Source organism: Mastigoproctus giganteus, chromosome 1, assembly GCF_048544385.1.
Source record: "Mastigoproctus giganteus isolate SK-2022 chromosome 1, ASM4854438v1, whole genome shotgun sequence".
Lineage (NCBI taxonomy): Eukaryota > Metazoa > Arthropoda > Arachnida > Uropygi > Thelyphonidae > Mastigoproctus > Mastigoproctus giganteus.
Genome location: NC_143575.1, coordinates 3,756,481 through 3,776,718, shown reverse-complemented (window position 1 = coordinate 3,776,718; position 20,238 = coordinate 3,756,481). Strand labels below are relative to the sequence as shown.

The window sequence follows — 20,238 nt, the reverse complement described above, 5'->3', positions numbered from 1 at the left end:
TGAGAGCTTGTAACATTTTGTTTCAATGTAGATGTCCCTAGAATGCAGCCATTTGACATATTGAGAGTAGTCTACCAACTCCCTTCTGGATAAAGGTGACATTTTTCCTATGGGCTTCTTACTAGTAAAGAGAATTATCTGGTGTCGGACCTGTTACATCTTCACTTCTCTCTCTCCTTGCTCATCTGGGTCATTACCTGAATTTTCTAATAGGAAACTTGTTTAGGATCCCAGAAGAAAGAATTATATTGTTACAATTCACACCAGTTATTTTTTTGTTTCAGTGACTAGGCTTTCCAACCTCCATGAAGCGCAAAGGGATGTCTGCTATCCACTGAACAAATGCGTTCAGGGGTGGGATACCACCCCTGAGCACCATGCCCAAACATCCACTAGTTCAAATCCTGTCCCTCATGCCCAAACATCCACTAGTTCAAATCCTGTCCCTCAGGCCATAAGGGTAGGGACATAATTTCAAAGGTTGACAATGACAGGTGATCCCATTAGATTAATCCTGGATGAGCCATCCCAAGATCTCCAGTCTGGTCAAAGCTGGGTCTAGCAACCAACCAGATCCCCTCCCCCCACACACACTGAATTTCTTTGGGGTGCAGTACATAGCAGACATGCTGAATTTCTATGATGTTAGCCTGGAATCTGAGCTATTGGCATTAGATCCCAGTGCTACTAATCTGGAGTACCACAGCATCACTGGGAAGCACTCAACATGGACTCTCAAAGTGGGAATACTAATAAGTAAAACTTCTCTAAAAAGAGGTTTAATATTGCTCATTAATAATGTGATGTTACCCTCCCCTCGAGATAGCAATTTTAGTATTTATTGGCACTTCATCACTACAACATCTGGTAACTCAGTGAAGATTTAACTAGCAAAATGAGAGATGCTAAGAGGTAAAAAAATGTATGCTTCCAAAATAAGATAAATAACTGCTCTTAGCCGGTCTGCAAAGTTCACATTCACAGCCCTACTATTTGAGAGATCTATGCCTTTCATTACACTGTCTTTTCACGCTGTTGTTATAAAAATTGCAGTAACTCCTACTATAATAACAGTATATAATATATATATATATATATATATATATATTATGTGAGGTAAAAGTTAGGTAAAAGTAATAGAAATAAATAAATATGACTATATAGCTATCATTAGAGGCAGCAAATGCACATCCTCCACATGATGCCTAATTATATCTGATAATAAAATAAATATGATATTTAAATAAAATCATCAGCCAGTAGTACGGCAATAATGCAGAGCGAAATGAAACGCAAAATAATATAAAATAAACAAACAGGGAAGGGAAAGTAGAGATAATAGGACAAAAAGGTAGTCGATAATCCCTGTATAATTTAGTCAATTAAGTCATTAAACCCAATTAATAAAAAACGATATAAATTTAAATAATGCCAATTATAAATAATTTAGCGGTACCGCCCTTGAAGGTACCAGTTCCAAAAGACGTGAAATATCACCAAAAAAGGGTTAAAGAAACTACCAAAAAACTAAAATATCAAAATAATAGACTGACCATCATGCCCCATATCGACAGAGGACCACGAGGCCAATAATGGTCATGGAATCGCTGCATTTCAATCGTCATACAAATCATCGCAAAGGCAGAAATATCGAAGAACCAAACCACCCCTCCATTCTCCGATAGATCAACCAATGCAGAGGATTTGCATGGCGGTGGTCCTTATGCAGCGAAAAATAATCTATAGAACAGACAGCACTCTTGATCAGAGCCACACCACTGACATAATGCAAGCTTACCCAGCTTATATAATAGAAAGGAAAAGAATAGATGGCGGCACAGGTGCTGCTTATTTAGCATATCAACCCACTACTACCACTAATTTATATTATGTGAGGTAAAAGTTAGGTAAAAGTAATAGAAATAAATAAATATGACTATATAGCTATCCTGTTCCTCCCCTTCCCTTCCCTGTTTGTTTATTTTATATTATTTTGCGTTTCATTTCGCTCTGCATTATTGCCGTACTACTGGCTGATGATTTTATTTAAATATCATATTTATTTTATTATCAGATATAATTAGGCATCATGTGGAGGATGTGCATTTGCTGCCTCTAATGATAGCTATATAGTCATATTTATTTATTTCTATTACTTTTACCTAACTTTTACCTCACATAATATAAATTAGTGGTAGTAGTGGGTTGATATGCTAAATAAGCAGCACCTGTGCCGCCATCTATTCTTTTCCTTTCTATTATATAAGCTGGTTAAGCTTGCATTATGTCAGTGGTGTGGCTCTGATCAAGAGTGCTGTCTGTTCTATAGATTATTTTTCGCTGCATAAGGACCACCGCCATGCAAATCCTCTGCATTGGTTGATCTATCGGAGAATGGAGGGGTGGTATGGTTCTTCGATATTTCTGCCTTTGCGATGATTTGTATGACGATTGAAATGCAGCGATTCCATGACCATTATTGGCCTCGTGGTCCTCTGTCGATATGGGGCATGATGGTCAGTCTATTATTTTGATATTTTAGTTTTTTGGTAGTTTCTTTAACCCTTTTTTGGTGATATTTCACGTCTTTTGGAACTGGTACCTTCAAGGGCGGTACCGCTAAATTATTTATAATTGGCATTATTTAAATTTATATCGTTTTTTATTAATTGGGTTTAATGACTTAATTGACTAAATTATACAGGGGATTATCGACTACCTTTTTGTCCTATTATCTCTACTTTCCCTTCCCTGTTTGTTTATTTTATATTATTTTGCGTTTCATTTCGCTCTGCATTATTGCCGTACTACTGGCTGATGATTTTATTTAAATATCATATTTATTTTATTATCAGATATAATTAGGCATCATGTGGAGGATGTGCATTTGCTGCCTCTAATGATAGCTATATAGTCATATTTATTTATTTCTATTACTTTTACCTAACTTTTACCTCACATAATATAAATTAGTGGTAGTAGTGGGTTGATATGCTAAATAAGCAGCACCTGTGCCGCCATCTATTCTTTTCCTTTCTATTATATAAGCTGGTTAAGCTTGCATTATGTCAGTGGTGTGGCTCTGATCAAGAGTGCTGTCTGTTCTATAGATTATTTTTCGCTGCATAAGGACCACCGCCATGCAAATCCTCTGCATTGGTTGATCTATCGGAGAATGGAGGGGTGGTTTGGTTCTTCGATATTTCTGCCTTTGCGATGATTTGTATGACGATTGAAATGCAGCGATTCCATGACCATTATTGGCCTCGTGGTCCTCTGTCGATATGGGGCATGATGGTCAGTCTATTATTTTGATATTTTAGTTTTTTGGTAGTTTCTTTAACCCTTTTTTGGTGATATTTCACGTCTTTTGGAACTGGTACCTTCAAGGGCGGTACCGCTAAATTATTTATAATTGGCATTATTTAAATTTATATCGTTTTTTATTAATTGGGTTTAATGACTTAATTGACTAAATTATACTGGGGATTATCGACTACCTTTTTGTCCTATTATCTCTACTTTCCCTTCCCTGTTTGTTTATTTTATATTATTTTGCGTTTCATTTCGCTCTGCATTATTGCCGTACTACTGGCTGATGATTTTATTTAAATATCATATTTATTTTATTATCAGATATAATTAGGCATCATGTGGAGGATGTGCATTTGCTGCCTCTAATGATAGCTATATAGTCATATTTATTTATTTCTATTACTTTTACCTAACTTTTACCTCACATAATATAAATTAGTGGTAGTAGTGGGTTGATATGCTAAATAAGCAGCACCTGTGCCGCCATCTATTCTTTTCCTTTCTATTATATAAGCTGGTTAAGCTTGCATTATGTCAGTGGTGTGGCTCTGATCAAGAGTGCTGTCTGTTCTATAGATTATTTTTCGCTGCATAAGGACCACCGCCATGCAAATCCTCTGCATTGGTTGATCTATCGGAGAATGGAGGGGTGGTTTGGTTCTTCGATATTTCTGCCTTTGCGATGATTTGTATGACGATTGAAATGCAGCGATTCCATGACCATTATTGGCCTCGTGGTCCTCTGTCGATATGGGGCATGATGGTCAGTCTATTATTTTGATATTTTAGTTTTTTGGTAGTTTCTTTAACCCTTTTTTGGTGATATTTCACGTCTTTTGGAACTGGTACCTTCAAGGGCGGTACCGCTAAATTATTTATAATTGGCATTATTTAAATTTATATCGTTTTTTATTAATTGGGTTTAATGACTTAATTGACTAAATTATACAGGGGATTATCGACTACCTTTTTGTCCTATTATCTCTACTTTCCCTTCCCTGTTTGTTTATTTTATATTATTTTGCGTTTCATTTCGCTCTGCATTATTGCCGTACTACTGGCTGATGATTTTATTTAAATATCATATTTATTTTATTATCAGATATAATTAGGCATCATGTGGAGGATGTGCATTTGCTGCCTCTAATGATAGCTATATAGTCATATTTATTTATTTCTATTACTTTTACCTAACTTTTACCTCACATAATATAAATTAGTGGTAGTAGTGGGTTGATATGCTAAATAAGCAGCACCTGTGCCGCCATCTATTCTTTTCCTTTCTATTATATAAGCTGGTTAAGCTTGCATTATGTCAGTGGTGTGGCTCTGATCAAGAGTGCTGTCTGTTCTATAGATTATTTTTCGCTGCATAAGGACCACCGCCATGCAAATCCTCTGCATTGGTTGATCTATCGGAGAATGGAGGGGTGGTTTGGTTCTTCGATATTTCTGCCTTTGCGATGATTTGTATGACGATTGAAATGCAGCGATTCCATGACCATTATTGGCCTCGTGGTCCTCTGTCGATATGGGGCATGATGGTCAGTCTATTATTTTGATATTTTAGTTTTTTGGTAGTTTCTTTAACCCTTTTTTGGTGATATTTCACGTCTTTTGGAACTGGTACCTTCAAGGGCGGTACCGCTAAATTATTTATAATTGGCATTATTTAAATTTATATCGTTTTTTATTAATTGGGTTTAATGACTTAATTGACTAAATTATACAGGGGATTATCGACTACCTTTTTGTCCTATTATCTCTACTTTCCCTTCCCTGTTTGTTTATTTTATATTATTTTGCGTTTCATTTCGCTCTGCATTATTGCCGTACTACTGGCTGATGATTTTATTTAAATATCATATTTATTTTATTATCAGATATAATTAGGCATCATGTGGAGGATGTGCATTTGCTGCCTCTATTGATAGCTATATAGTCATATTTATTTATTTCTATTACTTTTACCTAACTTTTACCTCACATAATATAAATTAGTGGTAGTAGTGGGTTGATATGCTAAATAAGCAGCACCTGTGCCGCCATCTATTCTTTTCCTTTCTATTATATAAGCTGGTTAAGCTTGCATTATGTCAGTGGTGTGGCTCTGATCAAGAGTGCTGTCTGTTCTATAGATTATTTTTCGCTGCATAAGGACCACCGCCATGCAAATCCTCTGCATTGGTTGATCTATCGGAGAATGGAGGGGTGGTTTGGTTCTTCGATATTTCTGCCTTTGCGATGATTTGTATGACGATTGAAATGCAGCGATTCCATGACCATTATTGGCCTCGTGGTCCTCTGTCGATATGGGGCATGATGGTCAGTCTATTATTTTGATATTTTAGTTTTTTGGTAGTTTCTTTAACCCTTTTTTGGTGATATTTCACGTCTTTTGGAACTGGTACCTTCAAGGGCGGTACCGCTAAATTATTTATAATTGGCATTATTTAAATTTATATCGTTTTTTATTAATTGGGTTTAATGACTTAATTGACTAAATTATACAGGGGATTATCGACTACCTTTTTGTCCTATTATCTCTACTTTCCCTTCCCTGTTTGTTTATTTTATATTATTTTGCGTTTCATTTTGCTCTGCATTATTGCCGTACTACTGGCTGATGATTTTATTTAAATATCATATTTATTTTATTATCAGATATATATATATATATATATATGCATGATAGTTTAAGAGGGAAGGATGCAAAGATGGAACAAAATAAAAATTCTCATTCCATCATAAACCAGGGTAGAAGAAAAGAAATTAAACCTTACTTTCTCCACTCTTTCACTTTCTCTTGATCAGAATATGCCTTTAAACATTCATTTATGTGATTTCCAATTTTGAGCAAGCACTGGCGAGTCTGACGAAGCTGATCTTCAGTTGAAAGAGTTTGGTCAGGATTATCTAACTGCTTTAAGGCTTTCTTCATTGGACGCATTTTTTCCTTACACTACATAAAAAAAGGTATGTTACAAAAGTTATAAAATAACTAACAATGCATTAGGAGAAACACAAAGACTACTGATAAGTAAATCAATTCATTACTCACAGTAATATTTTATTGAATTATGGTTAATTTATTATAAACTATAATTTCTCCAAATAAATGTCAGTTTTGTTTTACTTATTTGTATTACAGCAAAAATAATTTTTTTTAATAATTATATTGTATAGAATTGGCAATTCTCACATTTTTTAAACTTGTAAAGTTGATATAATTTATTATGAGCTAATATATAATTTATGAAGAGTTGCATTGTTAACTTAGTGCATATTGCTGTTTGTTAATAATTAACAAAACTGCATTAGTTAAGTGCTAACTGACTTGATGTTTGAGTGAATTGTAAAGTATAAAGGAAAAGCTGAAATGCAAGGTGATCACGAAAGTCAATATGTTAAACTGAAACTGGAGAAAATTTATCTTTGTACACACACACACACAAACAATAACAATTACACAGCTTAACCACGCCACTATTTAATTTCTCTAGCTAAACTATTGAAAGCAGTTAAGACACATGACTAAAATGTTAGAGTGACATTATTTATGTAATTATAAAAACAGAAAGAGAATGGAGACAGCTGTTAAAAGTACACGCTGGTATAAACAATACATTTACTTACGTGCATGTGAACATAAGTAAATTCACATATATACGTGTGAATATAAAGTCAGTGTTAAAAAAAAAAAGAATCCATTTAAAAGGAAAAATAAACGCTTTTATCTACTTATGAAAATAAAACTAATTATTACATAAATTACAGGTTCAAGCTGAGTTCATTCTAACAGTTAAAATATCTGTAAAAAGATAAAAGGTTTTGCTGTTTTTTGTGCAAGATATTTTCTGGAAAGAGAAATAAAGAATACCATCCTGTTGGGGATTTCTTCTAAGTTAAAGTGAAAGAGTTTGCAGTCGCTCTTATTATGAGTTGGAAATGGAAGAGAATTATTCAAAGGTTCATTCATGGTGCTTTAAACAGAAGGTGTTGAGTTTATACACCCCCCCACTCAACACTTTCTGGAAGTAATTACAAATTTTGATCAAAGAAGTGTCTGTTTGCCTAAAGAATGGTGTATATTGTATGTGAATGAATTTGTTTATTTATTTTTTATTTTTTGAATGACACTTAAGAACATGAAACAGAATTTAATTTTGCAATACATTTATACAAAGAATTTCGCTACAGGTTGGATACCCAAGTTGTGCATGTTGTATGACATGGGTGCCCAAGGTAACCTTTTTCAGGTGCGGGCCAAATGACCTTTTACCTCTTTTATTACAGGCCATATATATATTTATTTATAAGCAAGCACCTTTATATATTTGTATATTGAAGAAAAAAAAAAAAAAAACAAGTAAGGAGGACAAATGATCGCAGGGGTGACGAAATTTGATTTTTGAGGTACAGGGGATCCTCTTTAACCGAGGTCAATTGGTTCCAGAAAATTCCACTTTAAATGAATCCACTTAAAACGAGAACCAATTTTCATAATGTTTATTATTTAAATAAAACTAAATGCAACTAGGCATAATATTTTCAGAGTTTAAGATTCTATATCTATATAATATCAGTGTAGTTACACCATAGACAACTCTTAAAGAAAAACTATGATAGTAGTGTGAAAAGCATCACTTCATCTGTATCTCATATTGTGCTCACCCTTCACAACGAGTTGCCCATGTATTTCACTACCTCGAATAAGTAATGCTTCACTAATAGAGAAGACTATTGTTACTTATTCTCAGTGGGTGCCACCACCCAGATGGCAATGTTTGAAAGCTAGTTGGCTTTTCATGGGAGGGTGGGCAGGTACCCTGGTATTGCAAGTGAAGCGTTACTTATTCGAGGTAGTGCAATACATGGGCAACTCATGAAGGATGAGTAAATATGGTGTATCTACACCAATATTATATAGTAATGTTTATTATGTACTTGTACATAGTAAAAAATGGATAAAGGAACTGAACAATGAGAAAATTATTTTATTAGACATTTTTTATTATAATACGTTACACAATTTAAGGTTAAGTAAAGTTTACTGAAGTTACACTGTGTTTCAGTTGTACGAATAAAGAATGAATCCAGAGTAGTTCGTGATTTTTTTTTGTCGTGTTTTTTCAGATAAAATTGGGTTGTAGCATTTAGTTCTGTCTTTAACTTCACACTTAACAACATTTGTTGCATGATCGTGAAGAGCAGCATTCTCACAAAAAATATTCAAGTGCTTGGTCAATTTTCTCAAGGGGAAAAGCTTTAATTCTTTAATTTTCAAATCCTTGTAACTGTGGGGACTCAAATAATGTATACTGGGGACCCCTGTAGTTCAATTTAGAAAATGTAGATTCATACAAGTACAGTGGACCCCCGCTTTATGATATTAATCCATTCCAGAGACACCATTATATCGCGAAAATATTGCAATGTGAACCCAATAACATGTTTTTTGGTAATTCGTTTCAAGGCCTTGGAAGTTGAAAGTTTCACTATACAGTGAAACTTCCCTTTAACGGACAGCCATGGGGAACGAAAATCTGTCCGTTAGAGAGAAGTGTCTGCTAACAAGAAGTCTGAGGGAGAAAAAAAAAAGAAAGAAAGAAAAATCGTTAAACGTTTAATGCAAAATTAAATTAAAATATGTACAGATTTTGAACAATATTTTTGTAAATAATATACAATTACATACACAAGAGATAGAGAAAAATCGTTAAACGTTTAATGTAAAATTAAATTAAATTATATACAGATATAATTTTGCACAATATTTTTGCACAATATTTTTGTAAATAATATACATACAATTGTGCTATGCATATTATGACTTTATCTTAAGAAAAATACATACAGTAATCACTTATTTTCTTCTGCACCTTCTTCCGGCTGATAATTTTGTTTTCAACATTTGTTTGGAGTGAAGAAACCATCGAAAGTCCTTCAGTATCTTCTTCAGCGGCGAAAAACATTTTTAAATGATTGATCTGTATGAGCGCTTCTTCTATTTTCATTGGTGGTTCGTCGTTAATATGTTCTTCGACAGAATGACCTCCTTCCATTTTTTTCATCCTCATGAGGAACTTCTTGAAAAATATCGATGATAATGTCGTTGATATGTAGAGCACCATCTTCTGTAGTGAGGTTCGAGTCTATATCTTTGTAACTAGGGTCACTTGTAGCGGAAGTATCGTACATTATCAATAGATGTTGAAGTTCTTGTTCTTCTTGGTGCTCCACATTGCTGTTCACAACATCAATTTTTGCATTTGAGAAGCCAGACTTTACAAAACAGTTCACGGCAGTTTGTTTTCTAATTGTGTTTACTGAAGAGGAAATCCATTGAATCGCATCTAGGATGCTGAGTTTCTTTGCAAGGTCACTCGCACGTTACATCGTTCATGTTGTTCACAAACGTGGCAGAAAAACGATTTAAATGTTGGACAATTCAATGTGAGGGTGAGATGTAGCATTATCCATGAAAAGAATAATTTTTCTGTTTTGACGAATCATGTTTTGGTTAAAGTGACTTATCCATTCACTCATGCTATCTCGTGTCATCCACGCTTTTTTATTAGACTTCCAGTCAACATTCAAAAGATTCAACTTTATGCCCTTGAAACAACGAGGATTTTGTGGTTTTCCTATAACAAGAGGTTGTTCAAAGTCTCCCAGCATATTTGTGCACCACCCTGGCACTTTTCGTTTTTTAGACTCATTGTTTTTTCAGGAAGATCTTTAAAAAACAACCCTGTTTCGTCACAGTTGTAAATATCCTTAGCTTCAAAATCATGACATAAATCTTCCAATTTGACGGTCCACTCTGTTACAACCCCAGTTTGTTTGTGATTTGGTTTTTAGGAGCATTAGCAACTAAGGCCATATTGCTCCGGAATATGCGGGGGTCATTCCCAGACCTTTTCCGCATCCTCCATATTTGGTGGTGACGGGCTCGAACCCCGGTTTAATCAAGAAGCGTGTGCTACGCACTGCTGCTCCTTCCCACCTGGCTACGGAGGCGTTTACAACCCCAGTATCAACAAATCCACCTTCACCACTTACGGTTTTCCAAGAAATTTTATGCCGAGTTTTGAACTTGTCTAGCCATCCCACACAAGCTTTGAACTCATTTACTCCCATAGATTTTGCAACCTCCAAAGAATTTTCCCTAATAATAGGCCGATTAATGGGAATTTTTTTAGCACGTGCGCAACAAATTTGAAGTCCAACAGTTTTCGGGAATGATTTTTGACCCTGATCATTTATGTGTTGCCAAAATTGTTTGAGCAATTCATTTTTTTTTTCTTTAGGATGTCACTTACCTAAGTCTTCCCGATTTTGAATTTTGCAGCGAGATTGCGAACACTATTTTTTTGCCGATCATACGCATTAATGAGTTCGACTTTATCTTTTAAAGTTAAATATTTACGAGAAGACATTGTGCACTTCACACGACACTGAACAAAACTGAAAACTGAAACTCAAAAGACGAAAGGCCGACAAAATTCCCGACTACTTTAATAGAATTTAAAAAAATGATATTTTGGGCATGCATTTTTAAACGTATCTAACTCAAACAATTCTTGGCAGAACTTGAAATGAACAAAATGACACTGTTGAATTTGAGCTGGAAAAAAAAAGTACTAATTTTGCTTCAAATACTTTGACACCAAAAAATATATTGTAAACTATTTTCATTCTTCGTTGTAACTTAATATTAAGTTCATTGAGGTGTTCCATTATGTCAAACAAAATAATAGTTTCCATATCCATTTCAATTCATTAAATTCTGGGTCTGTCCTTTTTTTCCTGTCTCATAAAAATTTCTATTTTGTTACACAGTTTTAAAAATCGACATAACACTTTTACTCTGCTTAGCCATACTACTTTGGCGTGATAAAGAAAACTTGAAAACTCTTCATCAGTAGAATTTAGAAAGTCTTTAAATTGACAGTGGTTCAAAGCACTCAATCTTAAATCTAACAGCTGATACCCAACATTCATAATTCACAAGCTTTGATATTAATGCTTGTTGATGTATAATGCAGCGTAATACAATTGGTTTCTCTGATTCTATTTCTTCCATCTTATGATTAATTTTACCAATCAATCCAATATCTGTTCCATTCATATTTTTTTGCCATCAGTAGTCACGTGAATTCATTAACTTTTTCCAGTCAAAATTTAAACGAGACATTATTTTTTCCAAATTATTAAAAACATAATTTCCTATTATCATGCCTTTTAATGAATATACTGTAGCCAAATCTTCAGTAATATTAAAATCTACATCAATTCCTCTAAAAATAATTAAAAGTTGTGAGGTATCACCAATATCCATACTTTCATCCAAAACTATTGAGAAAACATCAAAATTTTTAATGTTTTTTGCAGATTATAATTTTAATTCTTTAATTTTTGCTGTAAATATATCATGTTGACTTGCATGTTTTTTTAGTATAATATCTTTGAATATTATTTTCCTTCATGACTGCTATTGTCTCTCTACATATGTATTGACAAATGTAAAATACTGCATATGGGTAACTTCATATCAACTGCGTGGTATTACACTCAGGATGGTAGAGAATTAAAAGGACCTGGGGGTAATTGTGCAGTTGGATATGAAGTTTTCTAAGCAGTGCAGATGGCCTGCAAGAGTAGCTCATGGTGTCTTGTCAATGATATACAGGAATTTTTCTAGCAGGGATAAGGAGGTGATTATCCTCTTGTATAAGGCAATGGTCAGGCCACACCCTGAGTACTGTATACAGGTCTGGTATTATGACCATATCACTATGATGGTACAAATCAGTCAATCTGGGCTAGACTTATGCTAATTTCCTCCATGCTATTCCTTTTCTTTTAGCTCTTAACTCTTATCTATAGTAAGTTCTCTTTGCTCTAACACTTACTGGCACAAGCACATCACAATTGCTTCCTCTGCATTTAAAAAACTTGGCTTTCTCTTTCACTCTTGGCATTACTTTTCTTCCAAACAGCTGCTCACTCTGTACAAATCACAATTCGACCTACCATGGAATATTGTTTCCACATCTGGGGCGGTACTCCTAAAACCTCTTTTAGGCTCTAGATTCCATTCAAAGGAGGGGTAGTTAGGATAATGAATAACCCATCTTCACTCTCTGTCTCATGGACATTGTTTCTGCTGCATGTCTTTTCTATAGATACTTCCATGGGTACTATTTTGAGTTCGCTTCTATAATCCCCGCTTTCTCTCTTACAATCAGTCATTAAAGGTTGTTCCTAGATACAGAAAATTGCTAACTTGTTTCAAAGCTTTGGTTATTTAGTTTACACTCTAAATTTTTCTTCTTTCTCCCAACTTTCTAATTTTGTTTTTATGTAACTAAATTTCATATGCTAAATTGTCTAAATCTTGATTCAGAGAGTTTTGAAGACCTTGAAAAATATTAAACAGCCCCAATCATCATCATATAATAATGATCAATTTTTTTACACTTACCATGCTAAACTCTGTTCAAAAATTACATTCTTCCATTAAATGATACCTGAAAATTACTGAAAATAAACATTAAATTATCCCTGAAACCTTAACTAACAATAAGTTTAATATTAAACCATTAGGTTATACAATGCTTCTTTTAATCTTCCCAATTTTGTGCCATTTTAACTACAGTTGGTTTAAGATTTTTTCTGTAATGATATAGTCAATTGTGCCTTTCTGCTTGTCCTACACTCTCACCGTTTAAGAATGTAGTATCTTTATGCTGAAATACTCTGTCTATAATTAAGAGTGCATGACTTGAATGAAATCCTACTAGCCTTTTACCATCACTAAGTTTATTTACCAAATTTTTCTAAAATATCTTTATAGATGTAACTGTCATTTCCTACCTTTCTATTTAAATCTTCAGCAAATACCATTCTTTCTTATTAATTTTGGTTAGTTCAATTTATCATTAAATTCTACTATTCTTTCTAACATATTAAAGAACTCTTCTGATTCATATATTTTTGTGCCTTTAACTGGAATATATGCACATACAAATTTCATTGCCCAACTTTCCATCTTAAATTTTGACCAATTAACTTTACTGGATAATGCTTCCCAGACAAACTTTCTTCTTAACTAGTTATAAAAGTTAGTGATACAATCTAATGTATTAGTTTGTAACTTTTTGTTTTTGACTATTTAAACAATTTAATTTCAGAAATAATCACAGTAGTATGCATCAACCACATCTAACAGTCATAACACATTTTGAATGCTTTGTGCTTTCACTGAATTCTCTCTTGAAAGATTGTGTTCTGCTTTACGTCTATTTCTATATGTGGCTCAATGTCTAAGTTTTCAGAAGACATAAAGTTGGCAGGCTGGTTAATGACAGAAACCAAGGTATGTTAGTGCAACAAGATATAGAAAAATTGGGCATATGGGCTGAGAGTGAACAGCTGTTTGGAAGAAAAGTAACATTGAGAGAAAAAGAGAAAACCAAGTTTTTTTAGATGCAGAGGAAGCAATATTTGTAATGTGCTTGTGTCGAGAGATTAGAAGTCACGGTCCCCAAAAGAGATATATCATTTTGACTAGAAATCGGAGTGTCACCAAAGATAAGCATAGGAGCAGAAGAATCCTTTATGCAATATATAAGACAGGACTGAGTTTTAGAAGAACTGAAATCAACTAAGTTGTCTTTGCCCCACTGGAGAATTACCTGGAGATTGGCATTTAAGGAATTGGTAGCAGATATGCAAGAAGTTGAAGCTGATTGAGCAGTTTCTCAAAATGGAAAGTGGAATGCAATGGGCTATCATTAGCAAAAACTATGGATAGGATTTCCAATCAATGGAAGGTCATTAATATACAAGAGGAAAAGAGTGGAGGAAAGAACTGAACTTTGGGGGACACCAGCATTAGTGGAGAAGTTAGAAGACAGAGAGACATCTACCATCACCCTCAGTGAGTGATCAGAGAGAAAACTGGATAACCAATTACAAAAAACAGTTGGCAAACCATAAAATGGAAGCTTGTTTAGCAGACTTTTATGCCAAACACGATCGAAAGCCTTTGAGATGTCAAGAGCAACTGCTTGTGTTTCACTGAACGTTTCCATTGAATTTGTCCATAAATGGGTAACATTTATATTATCCATTTATGGACGTTTTTTTTTCTGATCGTTGATCAGACGGAAGGTTTCTAGGTAGTTTAAGAGTTGGCGGTTAATTGATTTCTCCATTACTTTAGAAAGAGTAGAAGTAATTGCAATAGGAAGATAATTGGATGGGAGGGAATTTGTCACCCTTTTTAGGAACTGGCTGGATATGAGCAAATTTCAAAGAAGATGGAAAAACACCTTTGGAATAAGAAAGTGAAAAAAGGTGGCAAAGAGCAGGAGTAAATTCAGGAGCACAGGTTTTGAGAAAAAGTGGAGAAATACCATCAGGACCTGGAGCTTTCTTAGCATCAAGATTCGTCAAAATCCTTCTGACATCCTTTTGATGGAAGACCACAGGACGCACTGAATGGAGTGTGCTGGGAATGGTGGGAGGTGTTTTACCAAGATCATTAATACATGAGTTGGAAGAAAAATGAGATGCTAGCAGGTCAGCTTTATCCTTGGCTGAAGTGACAACAGAACCATCTGTTGACAGAGGTTTTGACAGAGGTGGGAGCAGAGATGGGCAAAAGTTGTAGCCAATAGCTTTGGCAAGAGACCAGAATGCTCAGTTCCATTAGGGCAAGAAGCAAGTTTTCTACTCTTAGCTTGTTCAAAATATAGTTTGGACTGATTAATAACTGCTTTATAATTGTTGCAAGCTTTGGTGTAGGCAGAAAATGAAACTGAAGAGTTGGAAACAAGCCAACTACGATATGCAAAGTTCTTCTCTTGAACAGCCTTAGCACATTTATTGGAAAACCAAGGTTTAGATAAAGGATTTTAAAGTGGATTGTGGGATAAAGGATTCCATTCCTACAAGAATAATTTCACTGACACAATCTGAGCAAATGTTGACATCAGAAGTTTTGAAACAGTAATCTGACCAAGGAAAAGAAGAAAAGAAATCTCGCAGGTCATCCCATTTTGCATTCTTATAATGCCAAACAATACGAGGTTGGGAATGGCCATAAGATATAGGCTCCACTGGAGAAGAGACAATCACCAAGTTGTGATCTGAGGTGCCTAAAGGACCACTCACTTTGACCTTGTACTTACAAGGTCATTTGTGAGAAAAAGATCAAGTGTGTTGACTGTATGGTTAGGATTGACCAGTATTCTTGTAGGTAAATGAACAATCTGTGCACGGTCATTAGTAATTGCAAAAGCCTCAGCATCTCAACCAGCTGGGTCGGTGTGACTAGAAAATGGAAGCCAGCTGGAATTGTGAACATTAAAATCACCAAGGAAAATTACCCCTGTTAGGAAAGTTGCACTGGAGAAAGTCAACTGCAAAGAAAGGAAGTCAAAGAACTCCAAGTGATAAGTGGAGTTGGGAGAATCGTAGAGACAACAGATAAATTTGACAATAAGGTAGAGAGATTTTAAGCCAGAGAAGATCAAGAAGAAGAGATTCCAAATTACCAAGTCTCTGACGGGGAATATCAAACGGACATATGCACAGGTACCACCTTTGAGGCGAAAGGAATCATACAGAGAAAAATTTGGGCAACTGAGATTCTGTCAGAAAAAGTAAATGGGGTTTGGCAGACTGCAAATGGAAATGGACATCGTTGAGATTAGAATTGAGACCAGGTATATTTGTGAAATGAACTCGGAAGTGTTTGGGAGGTTTAGATCTTTTCACAGATAAGCTTACTTATTAATTTGACAATTCATGGTGTATTCAACAGTAAGAAAAAGTGGGGGGGGAGAGACATACTGTATGAAGAAATGAAATTTTTGGATATGGTGTACACATGGTAAGAATATACCCAGATCGTTGACATAACATGGCTTCGACAATGCCCCCCGCATACACACTACTCGGACTCCCTCCAGTCACTATCTGGCAGAGTAGAGGTAGTAAGATTATTGACTAGCTGATCTGGAAGCCTTCTAAAGAGTTATCAATAGGTTCGGTACAGCGTACTAACTAGCAGTCGGCCTGCGAATATCGTTTTAGAGCTGTACCCTCAAAATGTAAGGAAGATTGGATCTCGCCATGATATCCATCATAACCTCAAAAGTCATCAATTATAATGCATGATGGAAGAGATGGGAAAGGGTTGACCGGAATTTAGCTCTGGAGACTAAACTTAGGTTCCACCACTGCAAGCCTCCAATAAGCAAAGTGGTGGTGGTGTTGCACCAGTTGATGAGAGTCATCTATCACCTAGTATTGTCTGGTAACACAGAGGGGCAGCATTTTTCATGTGGTGTGGGCGCCACTTACGAACACTCGACCCCCGCTTACATTGGTTCACACCTGGATGGTCACCCACAGTGTGCTTGTGCATGGAGGTTATACCCAGGATTACTAGCAGTCCCACCATCGTGAAGATGCAAGCAGAGGATTTGGCTGTCACAGACTGTCCGGACTTTGTCAAAATTGGGCCACTTGATTTGACTTGAATGTCACCTGAATATCAGTTTCATCAGTGTTTTAGACTCCCAGATAGTAAGTACAGCTTGTCTGGCATATCTGAGAGAATGTTTGTGACAACCTCAAGGACCAAATTAACCAATGGCTGGCTGATGGCAAGCCTCCACAACATCTATCCTGCAACCATCATTTCTCAATCGATTGAAGGCCTTAAAAACCTCAATCAGATCACCTTGGAGGTGCCTAGTCTCTAGATGCTTCACTTTCCAGAACTGAAACTTTTCTTGGGAGAACCACCCTTTTGTTCCCTTCACAAATCTCACTGCTGTTCTCTGCACTAGTTCGAGCAGATCTACATCCTTCCTAAAATGAAGACTCCAGACCATGAGTTGTCCTTGCAGCCTATCTGCACTGCTCAGAGAACTTCATATCTGACTGCACAATGACATTTGTCAATGTTAAACTTCAACTGCTATTTCTCAGCCTACTGGCTTAATTTTTCTGGATCTTGTTGCAGTAGCTTACCTTTATTACTGTCATTAACTACCCTGCCAACCTTTGTATCATCTGCAAACTTAAAGCCTGATGTATCTTCATCAATATCATTAATAAATATAGAAAACAATAATGGGCCCAATATGAACCCTGAGGGACTCCAGTAATAACATTAGTCCATGAAGAGCTGTGTTCATTAATAACTACTATCTGTCTTCTTCCACTTATTCATCCCTTGATACCTAGCAGTTTGTTTGTTTGTTTGTTTGGTTTTTAGGAGCATTAGCAACTAAGGTCATATTGCTCCGGGGATATACAGTGGTCACGCGTTCGAACCCCAGTCTAATCATACATAGCAGTAACTTGCCATTAATGCAACACCGTTCCAATTTATATAGCAACAGTATTAAAAGCTTTTGTTACTGCATCATTATATTCAATCAGATTGATTCAGACAAGATTTCCCCTTAACAAATCCATGCTGTGACTGCAGTACAATTGAATTCTGTCTAGATGGTCCTGCATTATCTCTGTAATCAGTAACTCCATTATTTTTCCTGGAACAGAAGTTAAGCTAACAGGTCTATAATTACTCATGACAACTTTTGATCCTCTTTTGTGAATTGGGGGAAACATTTTACATCTCCAGTCCATAGGAATCTCCCCTGAATCTAAATATGTTCTCATAATTATGACTAAGGACTTGCTTAACTCCTTTACTGCCTAATTTTTTAATATAACTGGATAGATCTCATCTATCCCCAGGTGCTTTTATTTTTATGTTTAATTTCAACAATTTATTTCTTAAAGCAATATAGAATCTATGTGTATCAGTCATTTTATGGAATTTTCTGTCTGCTTCTTCTGTATGGTTGAGAGGTAGCAGTTATTAAAAAAGAAAAGAGAAAATCCTTTTAAATGTCTGACAAAGAGTAAAATACATTTACCATTCTGTTTTTCTAATCTGTATTTATACATAGTATTATCTATATTATTGATAGAAATTGATGATTTTAGTGAGAATGCATCAGTACAGTCACTGGTCCAGCAAGTTTTCACTGTGGTAAGCTCTATTCAAACAAAAACAACAACATCACAATATTTAATTATATGATGAAATTATTATAAAACGTACTTCAATAAACACAGAATCTTCCAAGTCTCCACCTGAAGTATCAATAACCTGAGGTTCTGCATTTGCTGTATAATGCATTACTGGCTGTTCCTTCTTCTGCTCTTTTTTTGGCTTCTCTTTAGGCATGACTTCTGCTAAACCCTATAAAAAGAATAAATAATATCAATGTAAAATTTATTTTACTTTTTTTTTTTTTGAATCCTAACAAACTACAGCAAATATTCACTTCATCACAAAGATCAGTGCTTGTTAACAGAATTGTTTTTACAGGGGTGGGATATGCTTAAATAGAAGGGGTGAGAAAATATTTACTGATGCTATTGAGGCAGTGTTAGGTGGGTTAACCTAATGTTGCCTCAACACTACTAGCTTGTGGGGAGGTAATGCACAGATTAAAAGATTAATAGCAGTTGCAAGCAGAGGTGTAAATGATTCTTGTATTATTTTATTGGAACAGGCAGCAGCCTGAACACCAGGCTGTTGCATGTTCCAATAAAAGGTGTCATGGATTTCAAGGCCTGCTGGGGGGGGGTCCTCAGGAAACAAGCAAATATGTAGGCTGTGTTACAGTTACTAACAGTAAAACAAGTGCATGTATACCTTCATGTACCCTAATGCTAACATCATAGTAAATACAGGTTAAGTCATTAAATCTGGACATTGCATGGCTACTGGAGACATGGTGTCACTCAAATATAAGGGATGCAATTTGAATATGGCAAGTACAACATGTATAGAAAGGATGGGGGGGGGGGGAGGATGAGGGATTATCTTAGTTAAGAAGCACATAAAATAAAAGGCAGTGCATCCAGTTGACATGGGGTGGCAAGTGCAATATTCAGTCAGTTTGGTGTAACATAAGCTGTTATTTTATTTATTTGGTTTTTAGGAGCATTAGCAACTAAGGCCATATTGCTCCGGGAATATGCAGTGGTCATTCCCTGACCTTTCTGCATCCTCCGTATTTGGTGGTGACGGGCTCGAACCCCAGTCTAATCAATAAGCGTGTGCTACGCACTGCTGCTCCTTCCCACCTGGCTACGGAGGTGCCCGTAACATAAGCACTGGAAAAAAAAAACCTGAAAGTAGGAGTACAGGTATAATGATTGTGGTGATTATAATGAACAGCTATACAGACAAACAGTGAGCCAGTAAATCAGAATGTCTTATAATGGAGGATTTTAACTTTCCAGATATATTGGAACTTGTGGGTTGATCACTCATAACATATAATAAGAATATTGTGGATTTAGTCAATGACTGTTTTCTACACCAACATGTTACTCAATGAGAGTAAACAATACTTTTGATCTGATTATCAGCAGTGGCTTCATGCATTAAGAATCTGCAAATAAAAACCCCACTAAGTGGCAGTGATCAGAGAGTTGTTGTTATTTGGTTTTTAGGAGCATTAGCAACTAAGGCCATATTGCTCCAGAATATGCGGTGGTCATTCCCTTACCTTTCCGCATCCTCCGTATTTGGTGGTGACGGGCTCGAACCCCGGTCTAATCAAGAAGCGTCTGCTACGCACTGCTGCTCCTTCCCACCTGGCTACGGAGGCGCAGTGATCAGAGTGTATTGATGTGGGATTTACTTAAAGATATAACTACTATCAAGGGTAAAGGGAAAGGTTTTTGCATTCAGTAGGACCAACTGATAATGTTATCAACGGCAAATTCTAAATGAAAAGCATTCAGGGATGTAATCCTAAAAGCAGGGATGTGGTCTTAGAAGCTACTGGACCAAAATCCACTCCTTAT

The 20,238-nt window shown here is 35.6% G+C and overlaps 1 protein-coding gene across 3 annotated transcripts in view; it reads right to left on the bottom strand.

Moving 5' to 3' along the window:
• Positions 1 to 20,238, bottom strand: part of Chd1 (chromodomain-helicase-DNA-binding protein 1) — a 606,282-nt gene that overhangs the window by 45,794 nt on the left and 540,250 nt on the right. For all 3 annotated transcript variants that reach the window (XM_090371234.1, XM_090371253.1, XM_090371245.1), the window contains exons 33-34: positions 18,476 to 18,616; positions 6,099 to 6,277 (exon numbers count right to left, since the gene is read on the bottom strand). In XM_090371234.1, coding sequence (XP_090227360.1) covers positions 6,099 to 6,277; positions 18,476 to 18,616 — 320 coding nt within the window. The remainder of the gene's footprint in view (positions 1 to 6,098; positions 6,278 to 18,475; positions 18,617 to 20,238) is intronic.